At 46.6% G+C, this 12,084-nt stretch overlaps 1 protein-coding gene across 4 annotated transcripts in view; it reads right to left on the bottom strand.

Annotated features, from left to right (window-relative positions):
* PLCB2 (phospholipase C beta 2) overlaps positions 1-12,084 on the bottom strand; it is a 52,030-nt gene that overhangs the window by 25,525 nt on the left and 14,421 nt on the right. For all 4 annotated transcript variants that reach the window (XR_002440302.1, XM_021401987.1, XM_021401988.1 and 1 more), the window contains 5 exons: positions 9,879-9,956; positions 7,595-7,663; positions 1,113-1,253; positions 856-935; positions 404-457 (listed from right to left, as the gene is read on the bottom strand). Coding sequence is in view for 3 of the 4 variants with exons in the window: in XM_021401987.1 (XP_021257662.1) it covers positions 404-457; positions 856-935; positions 1,113-1,253; positions 7,595-7,663; positions 9,879-9,956 (422 nt within the window). In the remaining variant the exon portion in view is untranslated. The remainder of the gene's footprint in view (positions 1-403; positions 458-855; positions 936-1,112; positions 1,254-7,594; positions 7,664-9,878; positions 9,957-12,084) is intronic.

Here is a 12,084-nt window from a genome sequence, read left to right on the forward strand (position 1 = left end):
CTACATCTTATCCAGCTTCAATTCGTGTTTGCAAAGCAAATGCCCAATCAGAATTGTATCTAAGTTGCTTGATTTTGTTGAATCTTTGGGAACAGCAAGGAGGTGAAATTCATGGCCGTTAAAGACTATTTCTTGCTGTAGATGAAGGAAATAGTCACAGAAAGTCTCCTTTCCAGACACAAGTTATGTCCCAGGCCCTTCACTGGGAGGAACTTAGGTGCAACAGGAGTCCACTCATGACTTGAATGGTTTCTACCTCTTATGTAATGGTTTTTGGCAATGTTTTTTACCCATTAGGTGCAGCAGGAGCAGACAGCTGAAGGCACATGGCTACCATCCTCTTACCAGCTGTTATGCCTTTAGTCTAACTGAATATACAATAAAAGACAAAAGCCTTACTCACTTCCTGACAGGAATCTTTCCCTCTGCATTCAGCTGCATCTTCAGCTTCACCAGGCTGTGGGGAAAAAAAAAATCAAGATGATGAAAACTCACTTCTACTTGTTAAGTAAGGAGGAAAAAAGAAAATGCAATTGGGAAAGGAAACCAGCAGTTAATTGAAAATCAGGGTCCTATGGGCTGTAAGGTTAACCTCAGATAGAATGTGTTCCCATTTCTTGGGAAGGAGAAACAGGCAAATTGTAAGAGCTTTGGTATCATAGAGATTCCTCTGAAACACATGACAGATAAGAGATGATGGTATCCTCTGTTATTTAGCCCTCCTTGATGATCTCAGGCTGCCAAACCAAACAATATTCATGGACTTGGATGCTAAGAAGCCTTTTCTTTCCATTACAGACAGAAGGGGCAGCAAGCAAACTTTTCAGATAGCAATGTTTGTCAGAAACCACTTACATTTTCTCTAGGAAGGTGTACCGAGAAGCGTTGTATGTAAGGGGATTCTGAACAATGGCCATAATATCCTCAGCCCAGCTCTGGAGAAAAAACACACACAGACACAAGGGTGGAGGCAGCTGATGGAACTGCACGAGTATGCTGCATGGACAGGGCACGGGCCTGGGCTGCAAACCCAATGACTCCTTCCCTGCTCCTTCAGGAATGTGCCAGCCCCTTGTGCTCCGTAGTGCTTCCCTGCCCTTGGGCCCACATACCTTGCCAACATTCTCCTTGTAGGACACGAAGTTATGGAAAGTGAGGTCCACCATGTCAGGGCCGGATACAACGGTCAGAGTTTTCAGCAGAAAGGTGCTGTGAGGGTAATCCAAGTTAAAAACCTCACGGAGCTTCTGGCACTGCAAAACGAACAGAACAAGTGGGGTGAGAAGGAGAATGAGGCCAACTGCACCGGGGGAAAAAAAAAAAAAAAAGACCCAATGCAAACATGGACCCAAACCAGCAGCAAGCTTTTCAACAGCTGCACAATTACGGCGTGTGATCTTTCTCATCTTTTCTTATTTTCCATTTCTTTTCTGTAGCCTGTGTTACTGAGATCCTCCACGAAACGAACCAACATTGCTGCGCAAACGTCCTGTTCTGGCCTGAGAAAGTGCACGTAGGAGACTACTCATAGAAACACAGTGTGAATACAACCTCCCCTCGCCGACAGGCAGAGAGAGGAGTATTTGGCCTCCACACAGCATTGGTGTGTAACCAAGTTAGTGCAGACAGCCATTTGTGGAAACACAAGCTAAGAAAGGCTTTTCAATTAGCGTGGCTACGATTAGCGTGACGCTTCTTGCGGTAGCTGCCCTCACCACAAGAAAGGTGCTGTTTGAGGTCCTGGAAGGCTGGCCAGATTTAAGCCTGCTTGCTGGGGATACAAGCTCTTTCTTCCTCCGAGTGACATTTTCTTCTTGTCAGTTGCGAAATGTGTTGTGTGTTTTTTTTTTTTTCCATAGCAATCGCAGTGTCCCGAGTGATGGCTCACCAGAGATTTGGTAAGTGCCAAGCTCATCCGATTAGTCACACTGGGATTTCATCACCATATGAAAGTATTTATAGAATCCTTTGTACTTACTTTGCATTTTATGCGTTCCTTATCCTACATAAGGCATAACTGAGCCAAGGTATCCTGGAGTTACACCGACGGCTGCTATTTATAACAGCAGGGTAACTTTCTCATGTCCTGCCATCAAGCGCAGCAATTCATTACTAGGAATGTAGGATCCATCAAAGCAAAATGGCAGAGCGCTGCTCCTTCAGAAGCTAAGGGCAAAATTCATCACCAGCAATCGTTAGCAGGGCAGGGCGGGCTCAGAAATGTACCTGGAGCTGGGATCTGCATGTCAGACATATGGCTGAGTTACTCCATTTCAACAAGTTAAAGCGTCAGTAGTACCCTAGCACGTTACAGACATGGCACTAACCTCAGCGAGAGAGCTTTTAGCTTAACGACTTCATGCTTGCTATAAATGTGGAGCACTCACCAAGTCAGCCCTGCAGCTCAGCTCCACGCGTCGAGCTGCTGTAACTGCACAACGTCTACACTTCTGCCAGCTGATGGAAGTTGGTCTTAGACAGAGCCAACAACAAAAAAAAACACCTGGTACACAACTGACCATTTTCATTCCCTTTGAATTGCTCAATTCAAACCCAAGCAGTTGTTTTAGCCACGGAATTCTCTATTTATATTTGGACTGTGATAGCTGAAACTGAAACCGCTCGCTGTAGACACCCTCATGTGCTGTGTTTTCCCCAGAAAACTGCATGTATATTTTATGAGAAACGATGCGGGCTTTTTCCACTGCATTTTTCCAAATTTCTGCAGCGTCTGCAATGTGGGAGCAGCCGTAGCAAATAGGGAAAAAAAACAGAATGAGATGGGTTATAATTCAAGATCACCTGATTGCCATCTCTCCCTTCATAAAATCCTCTCCTTGGTGGTAACTGAGATCTGTGCAATCAAAGAGGATCTGGAGGGACGGAAGGGGAAAGGCAGCCAGCCACCCAGAAGAACTGCTTTCTCATAGCTGAAGTGTTTCTGAAGTGGCTCGTTGCTGCACTGTAAGCAATTTTTCTTTGCATAAGCCAACAGATCCCACATATCCTATGGCACTCTTAAAATGACAGAATATCCGAAGTTGGAAGGGACCTGTAAGGATAAACGAGTCTGGCTTGATGGAACTTAAACTACAGGTGGTAACGTGTCAGATTTTAGTTTCACATTTAACTTCATCTTGCAAACCCAGGGGCATCTGTTCAGTTTCCTTACCTCTAGTGTTGTAAATTCTATGAAGCTAAGACAATAGAGAACTTGTGGTTTGAGCTAAGCTCATTTCCTGTATTTGTTACAAGGCAGCTCCTCCCGCCCCTTCCTTCTCTGCAATCTGGTGTCACTTGGTTCCCCAGCTTCTGGTCAGGATGTGTCCCCAGCAGGCTGAGCACTGCCTCTGAGCTTCCACCTGTGCTCTGCAGACAAAGCTGGGCACACGCAGCCCTCACAATGGCTCAACAATTGTCTCAGAACAAGAAGTGGACTGCCTTAGCCTATACAGCTCTCTAAATGGGGTGCATGTTGTCAGCATAGCTTAGGATCTTGGGGATCTCAATTGGGTCAGCTTTTCCCAGCATACTTCCCACCTAGCCCAAAGCAAGTCACTCACTCACTGCGTGCTGCCTGCTGTGTGCAGGGATTATCTCCCTGCTGGGATAAAGGTGGTGATATTGGCACAACAAGGAATGAAATGGTGAGAGTGAACCGGTTGCTGTCCAAGGGCACAGGATCTGATGCCACATTTTGCCTTTTTAATGCCTTGCTCTCCTTTAGCACTCAGTGCTGCAGCCTCACTGCTATTCCTCAGTGCTGTGCTGCAGGTGGACATGAAAGGAGGCCTTGGTCCATGAAAATAGGCAACCGTATTAGCCATGCAAATCAGGAAGGGAAATATGCTTAGCAAATCCACTTAGAAAAAAACACACACGCAGAAAGGAGCCCAGCAGCAGAGTGGCTGAAATACAGAATCAGCTTTCATTTCACTTCCCACTCTCCTGATTTCCCTAAAAACCTGATGGGTATAAACCATATTCATAATCCTGAGAAAAGCAAATTCTCATGCAAACACAGAGAAAGAACCAAGCTTAACGCAAGAGATGGGAAGAGTCATTTCTCCACTCGAAACAGGCATAAGCAGATGACAGCCAGGATTTGCTCCAGCTGCACGCAGTCACTACGTATGACAGTTGTGTATATTCGTGACGCAGTGCTGGAGTGCAGTACTGCAGGAGAGGACAGCACAAGCAAACTCCCTCCCTGTGCTTTCTTTAGGACAGCAGCACCGTGGCAGGGGCCATGTCTCTGTGGCTGGAGCATCCTGGAGGGACAAAGGAGAGAAGGAGACACAGCAAAGCACCCTCAGCTCTCACTGCTGCCTTATTGAAAGGAGCCAGAAAATGCAGCAGCACGCAGACTCCCATGGCACCGAGTAACCCGCAGCCTGCTGGAACCCAACAGGAACAGACTGTGAGGGAGAGATCCAGACTTTGCATCCTCAGAGTCTGCACGTCCGGGTTCAAAAGCAACAAAAGATGTACGAAGGATGAAATTGTATTACAGAAATGAATGCCAGTGAGAAAACACAAGTTTGTTTTGTGAAAAATGAGACTCATTTCAAAGCCAGTGCCTGCTGACGTGCCCAAACAAAACCCAAGCTGAAGCCAGCAGCTCAGCAGCCTGGCCTGCAGCATCATCTACTGCAGCACTAATTATTGGCTTGTGCAAATGTTCTGGGTTCTTGGTGCATCAGAAGAAAACAAAGTGGAGCAGCTGTTATTGTTCCCTGTTACTCAAACAAAAACATGAAAATTGCACTGTAAGAGACATCCTGATCTGTTTTGGCATGCTGCTGAGCTGCATTCAATAGCTTCTTATCTTGTCTCACTTATGTTAGAAGTCCCTGCTAATTCTGATCTTTATTACTCTTGACCACGTGCCAAAGTTCACCCTGCCCTGACTCCCAAAAAAAAAAAAAGAAAAAGCTGCAGAACAATTTGCAGAGATCTCAAAATAAAGCAAGTGGAGAGGGCAGAGCTGGGCCTCACCTTCAGGCAACGGAGAAGAATGGCACATTTCTCCGTTCTTCCACCCTCCACCTCTTTGTCCCATTGGATTTTCATATTGATGCCTTTCAGTAATCACACACCAGACTTGGATGCGCCGCGTGGAGGGTGGCTCGTGCCAAGAAATTGTCACTTTCTGCATTTCTCTAAGTGCTCTCAAATTCTGTCCTCAGCAAAGCCACCTGGACACACCACTCAGGACTTGCAGCGTGCTCTGCAGAAGCATTCAGGACAGCACGGCCATGTGGAAACTGGAAGTTGCCAGGCCCAGATGGTGCATCTCTCCCACTGTTTTGGTTCAATACCCATTTCAGGGCCCACACAAGTCCTTCCATCAATCACAGAATCATAGAATTAGCAAGGTTGGAAAAGACCTATGAGATCATCCAGTCCAACCATCCACCTACCACCAGTATAACCCCACTAAGCCACATCTCCCAACACAACGTCTAAACGTTTCTTGAACACGTGGATATCAAGGTGGATAAGGAGCCAGCCTAATGCTCTTTGCTATATATGTCATCACAGAAATGCCAGAAAATCCCCTGAAATACACTAGAGATCATTTTATTGAGTGAATGTGAGATGCAGAGTTCGAAAAGCATGTGGGATTTTCACAGCAGAGGTTATCATCATGTACATCACTTGTGCCCTTTGAGGATACTTAATAAATCACTTAATGCTTGACCTTTCTTTCTTTCTTTCTTTTTTTTTTTATGAACTGTAGCCAATTCCCAGGACTGTAAAACACTGCCTCTGGCCTATTAAAACAGCTGGAATACAACAGCCACGCCAGGTCAGACCAAAGAGCCACCCAGATGCCTGGAAAAGAAAGGGCAACCGCAGTGAGACGCCTCTGACACATTTCTGCAGCTTCCAGCAATTTACGGTTCAGCAGCTTTCCAAGCCATAGTCTTATCTTGTATTTAAGATCCTCAAAGGGCATCTCCTTCTTGACCTAACTCTAAAACCACACACGTTTCCATGACTTGTGCAGGAAGGCATCCCACAGTGCAACGACGCAAGTCAAAGAGCAGCACCTCCCTTTGCTGGTGCTGAACCTACAGCGGCCATTTCATGCCTTCATTAGTCACACTCCTGTCAACATTTCCCAGTTCTTAGACTCATTTGAGAAAGACACCAAGACTACCATCCTGGCAGTCTGCAACCAAAGTCTTCTTTAAATAATTACTGAGCTCTAAGTCACTCGCCTGCTTGGCTGCTGCTGCCAGATAGACACCCACCTACAGCCTCAGTGCTTCCACCGCTGACTTCTAATCTACAAAGTTTGATCTGTTTTGTAAACAGTTTATTCCTAGAGTTTATCACCCTAGAAAACAGTACCTCAGGTCTCTCCTTTAAGTCTTTTCCGTAGCAAGCTCTACTTTGGAGTGTAGCACTCTGCTCTATTAACTCCCAACATTTTATTCTCTCTCTCGAACAACACCACCACAAAGTCCTGAGAGCTTTTTTCCCAGGCATTATTCCCACAAAACACATTGCAGGCAAAAACTGTAGGCTTGTTTAGAACTCAAATGTGTTTTAGTTCCAACGATTTTCTGAGAAGGAAGTTTATCGGAAGGAGTTAAGTTTTGTCAGAATTGTGAAAGCTGGGTACTGCCCTTGAGCTCCGCTGTACCTTTATCACCCATCTCTTCACATTCTTTCCAGAAGCACCGGCCCTAGGGAGCTCTGATTAGACATCTTGAGAGAGGAAAACATCCATACTTCTTACGCAAAGAGGCTGCTCAAGTCTCTCAGTATGGATTGCAAAACCTTCCTCTTTCACATTAGATTGAGAATCATCTACATTACCATGCGGAGCCATTATCTCTACTTTTTTGTTTCCCTTTCGCATTCCAGCTTCCATTTTCTGCTTGTCATGCACAGAAAAGCTCAAAACAAACTAAAATCAGAGCCTGAAGAAAGCCCTAACAAGGGCAACAGTGCTGCAGGAAGCTTAAACTATAACTGAAACCAAAAACAAAGGCATAATCGTGCACTCTGCAAACGGGCGACTGAAAACTATTTGAAAAAACAGTAACTTTTGCCATTACTACATTTTCTTCCCTTTAAAGGAAAAGAACAGCACATGCTGCATTGGACTCTCTCTGGAACTCCAGGTTTGTAGCTGCCTTGACCCAACTTGTGCATCTTTGTGCAAGAGGAGCTCTAGTGACTCAACACAGAATCATCACAAGGCTCCTGGCAGGACCCCCCAGCGCAGCTCAGGGAGCTGAAAAGCCAGCTCCAGATTAAAACTAGCCAGCTGCACGGCGCAGGAGAGAGCTTCGTTGCCGTGCACAGCAGCAAATCGCTCTCTTGGCGTGCACCTGGAAGTTGAGTTGTTGTTTTCTCCAAGCTTTCTTTCCAGCGAGCTCATGTCTATCAGTCTATAAGAGCCTGTGAGTTGCGCAGACAACTACTGGGGAGTACGGGGATGAGAGTAAGGGTAGCTTTCCTATATTTACATAGTTCTGATGTGAACAGACAAGGTTGTCTCGCCTTCTCGTAATGTAAAGCCAGGCTAAACTGCCTCAGCCCCCTCCAAACCGGCCAGCATGAAGTGCACACTCACCTTGGGGATTTTGGCAAATCGCCCTACTCGGGTGTCTCGGATGCTGGTTATATCCAGAATTTCCATTTCCTACAAGAGAATAAGGACAAGGATGATGAAAGAAAGGAAAAAGGTAAAAGAAAACCTTTCCAGAGCCCTCAGAAGCTGCAAAGCAGGTGTGAACCAGCGCCCGTCGCTGGGGAAAAGCTCTCCCACCAGGAACAAGGCAGGCAGGGGAAGATGCGCTGCACTAGGCAGGCTGGTTAATGCATAGGTAACGTGGTTCTGCAGCACCATCATTTTCAGGCTGAGGCCAGAAAGCTGCTGTAGTTTACTGAGATGAACACAGCTCCTCCATCTCGATCCCGCTCTGAGCTTCAGATTTGGCTCTAAATAGCCACAGTAGACTTGAGCTGGTCCAGACACCCAGGAAACAACAGGGGTGGGAGAGCCTGGATGGTATTTTTGCCAACTTTGGCAAGCAGGGAACAGAAACACCACTACACCTCTGCACCTTCGCCTCAGGCTACAAACTGGCAGGATGAGGATGCTGAACTAGAGCTGAGTAAATAAAACCCAATGAAGCAGAGAGCGTGATCTTTGAAATGAAAATGGAGAATCTACGCGGAGCTGTGGTAGAACATGAAGTTCTCAGCACGCATTGCAGAGGAGGAGCACAGAGCTGGCGTCAGCTGTGTGTTCATCCTACTTCATACTTCATTTAGTTCAATTTATGGAGAAGGGTGGAGCAAAAAAAAGCACGTGCAAAAACCTGACATACATGTAGCCTGCCCTACACGATTACATTCCCTAACTCCTGTACCAGAAGACCTTCTGAAGCAATTCCCGTGGAGGACATTCCATGAGGCTCCCTAGGCAGCCCACTCCATGTCCTCACTGTCCCTGCTGCTGGCTAGTTGTTGTGTCTGTTTTGTTTGTTCTTTTAATATCCAACCTGAATTTCCTTCCTCTGTTACTGATTTGCCTGCTCACCACGGATCTGGAGAACAAATTATACGCATTGCAGCAGACATTTTTCCAAGATTGCAATAAAGAACATTGTGGATACCATGTCTTCTGGCCACATCCCCACTTTATTGTCAAGCAGGATGAAAATGTTACTCCTAATCTCACTCCTTTCTGAATCTCCACCTGGCTTACGCACAAGAGGGGGAAAGTGCCAGACAAATGTTTGCCCAAGAATGTAAAGCGGGCTGTTGTGCCACTGCAGCTCTTAAATCTGTTTATTTTAGGTGCTCACCAATGGCATTTTCCAGGAAAATGAGACCCCTCTGTCTGGTTTTCCTCAAGCCACGTCATGCCCCGACTTCCTTATTGCAGCCCCTTTCCCAAGTAACTGAGTAATCCCTCCCACCACTAGCTCTGTGAAATAAGCATTTGTGATGAGCGACAGCAGCCTCCCACCCCATTTCTTGGTGCATCACTCAGGGTTACCACTTCTTCCCGCCATCTGGCTGAAGCCTTACCACTTAACTTCTACCACCAGGAGTGAGCAGCCCTTGGAAGTGAGAATGAGTGATGGTGAGGGCTGGAAAAGACCAGCACACCTTCAACAGGGATGTCACAGTCTCCAGTGTCGCAACACTACCCTCAGCTGTTGTGGCTGTGTGCTCAAGCTGGCATTAGGGCACAATCTTCTGAGAATTCAGAGCTCATCAGAACACGTCAGGTCGCCTGGCCAGCGTGCTGCGGAGGAGTGCTGGCTCTGCCTCTTTATCTACCATGCTTCTTCAGCATGTAGGTCACAAGGAGGAAGTAGAGCTGAACCACAGCTCTGCTCTGGAAAGCAGAAGTCAACCCAGCCTTCCACCTCCTGGCAAGCCGGATCCCTCCACCCCTTGCTGCTACCCAGCAGCAAGGAACTGAGTTCTCTTTCCTACATTTGTGGCTTCTCACTCCCCTCTGGCAGCTCTCACCCTTGTGCTTTCCCTGCATCACCATGCTGCACACTGTCCTGGTCTTGGAGGAGCACGACGCACTCTCCAGACCTGACATAGTCTCTACATCACTACCTTCATAGAAAGATCTCACTAACCTTAGCAGGACAGTTAATCACACAACAGACTACACAGAAGGCACACGTTAGCTGATGATGGATACATTTAACTGCACATTTCTAGCTATTTTTATTCCAGCTGCACCACTGCACTGGTTTGGAGAATCCTGTAGCAAGCTGAGTAACAGGCTTATCAATACGATTCCTTTCCGTGTCATCCTGTGTTTTAATTTTGCACAAACTTGAATTGACTGTTTGGTGACCAACCTGTGAAATCTTAACACTTACCTTGTTCTGATACGTCCAGTATAAATAAAAGCCCTTTGGATCCACCCGAAGAATCACAGGAGAAGCACTCGCAGTTTCCTAACACACATCAAGAACACCCACAAATACAAGCAAACAGAAAAGGTTAGCACCTCATATCCATGATAGACTCCTTCAGTCATACAAGGTTCTTCATTAAAACACAGACCCAGGAAAGTGAATCACCATCTGATTTATGGGAACGAACCAGTAATTCCAGTATATCTCTAGATTAACAGCGTGAAGCTACAAAAGCTAATCTCTGCTGAAGCCTAGGTCTCGCCTAACACTATGCATTTAGCTAAAGCAACTCTTGTGGACATTTCTACACAGTCAATAGAGAAGAAAGTCCTTGAAGATGTGACTGTTCCATTTGAGCTGCCTTCCCTTCAAGGCACCTGCTTCCCTCTGAGCTCCAGAAGGAGTGAGGCCAAGAGTAGACACCACCTAGATGTCTACTTGTGCTAGCCACCTGGGCTCTCTTTACAGTCTGCAGGGATCTAGTCAGGAAGAGTTTGATACAACAGATGAGTCTGCTTTAGGAGGGAATTCTCAGATTTCATGCATTAGCTCTAAATGGACTATAAAGAAAAAAACTAACAAACAAAAGAAAAACCCAGAGCCTATGCAAGTACTCAGAAAGTGAGACAAAATGACATTGGGCTGATCCTGAACCCGAAACACCAGGGAGGGGAGCCTCCAGCTCCGAACGAAGGCAGGGACTGCAAAGGAAATAAGCTGCCGTGAGGTCGTGCGCTTTGCCTCTGAATAATTACACTGCTTCTGCATTTTTGGTTAAGGACAACTTCACAGACATTCCCAGCACAGCATCCATCCCCGTCTTGCATGCGAGCTAAGAGATGAATTAGCACGAGCTCTTTGGAAACAGCGATAGAGAACACTTGGTGACTCTGCTTGGGCCCTAGCCCAGCTGCTCATTCAGCCTCGCAGGCTCCTGGTTGCACTTGACCTCTGGAGCCACAGATGACAGAATCACAAAAGCCTATCAGCCATTTCCAGGAAGGCTTCAAATTCACTTCAGGAAGTTGAAATACTCAGCTGCTGAGATGAAACCAGTAATGGAATCTGGAAAGTGTACTCGTCATTTGGCCTCGGGTTCTTCCATGCCACAAAGAGCAGAACTGACACTGTAATACTGCTACTGAATATTCTGCCTTGTTTCTAGATAAAACTTATCTCCTGTGAAGCAGCTTTCTTGAAGGCAATGGGAGGCCACAGTGAGGACAGCTGTCCTCCTGATCGGGGACATGGGTGGCTGTGGGGCACAGGTATACCCTGCCGTGGGTTGGCTCCTTGGCAACAAAGGAGATGGAGAATTCCATAGAAGGTGGTCAGGCAGCTGAAGTGGTTGCTGCTCATGCTGTGGAGTTCAATTCTAGGATGGAAAGCAAGTAATGTGGCCTGGCATGAGATTCCATAATCTCACAGAAAACATCCTTCCCTATACTTAGAGGGTTAAGCACCAGCACACAGCCAAATCCATACACATCTACTCCACCTAAGAGGTCAACTACTCCATTCTGGACCACCTGAGGTTCTGAAAAGGTTCCCAAGCTGGTACTTGAAAGCATCATATAGTAAGACTTAACCTCCCTAGTTTGCTTGGCGGCCCCAGCTTGCCGGACGCTAAGCAAAGCACCGTGGAGGTGCTTCGTAGCCCAAGGTGTTGGGAGCTAGCCCAGTGGGACATGTCAGAACAATCCAGCCCAGCCTGGACCCTGTCACGCTCTCCTCTGGCGAAGACATTACAAATGTGAGGTGTTTTTGCTTTACTCAAGAAATTGTTGGGTACAGTGAAAGCTCCAGTGCAGAGCCAAGCTACAGTGCCGTTAAGAAGCCAAACTGTTCTACCTTCATTCCTTTTCCTCAGCTACTGCAGAAAGAGGCCAAACCTGTTAACAACAGCACGGCCAGGCCACTTCAAAGGGCCAGACAAAAAAACTGCAGGCTCCATAACCTCTGAAGAGCTGCTTTCACCCTGAGCCTCCTCCAGCAAACCGACAGGCTGAAGCTTTTTCCACTTTCTTTCGCAGCCTGCTGTAACTGCAGGAAAGCAGGGTAAGATGGTGCAACGTGACCAGAACTTGTGAAGGCTTTCATTATTGTTGGAAATCAAGTTTGTAAACTTAGTCAATAGTTAGAAGAAGCCTTTCCAGGAAATTCAGGT

The sequence above is a fragment of the Numida meleagris genome, chromosome 6 (genome assembly GCF_002078875.1).
Source record: "Numida meleagris isolate 19003 breed g44 Domestic line chromosome 6, NumMel1.0, whole genome shotgun sequence".
NCBI classification, from domain to species: domain Eukaryota; kingdom Metazoa; phylum Chordata; class Aves; order Galliformes; family Numididae; genus Numida; species Numida meleagris.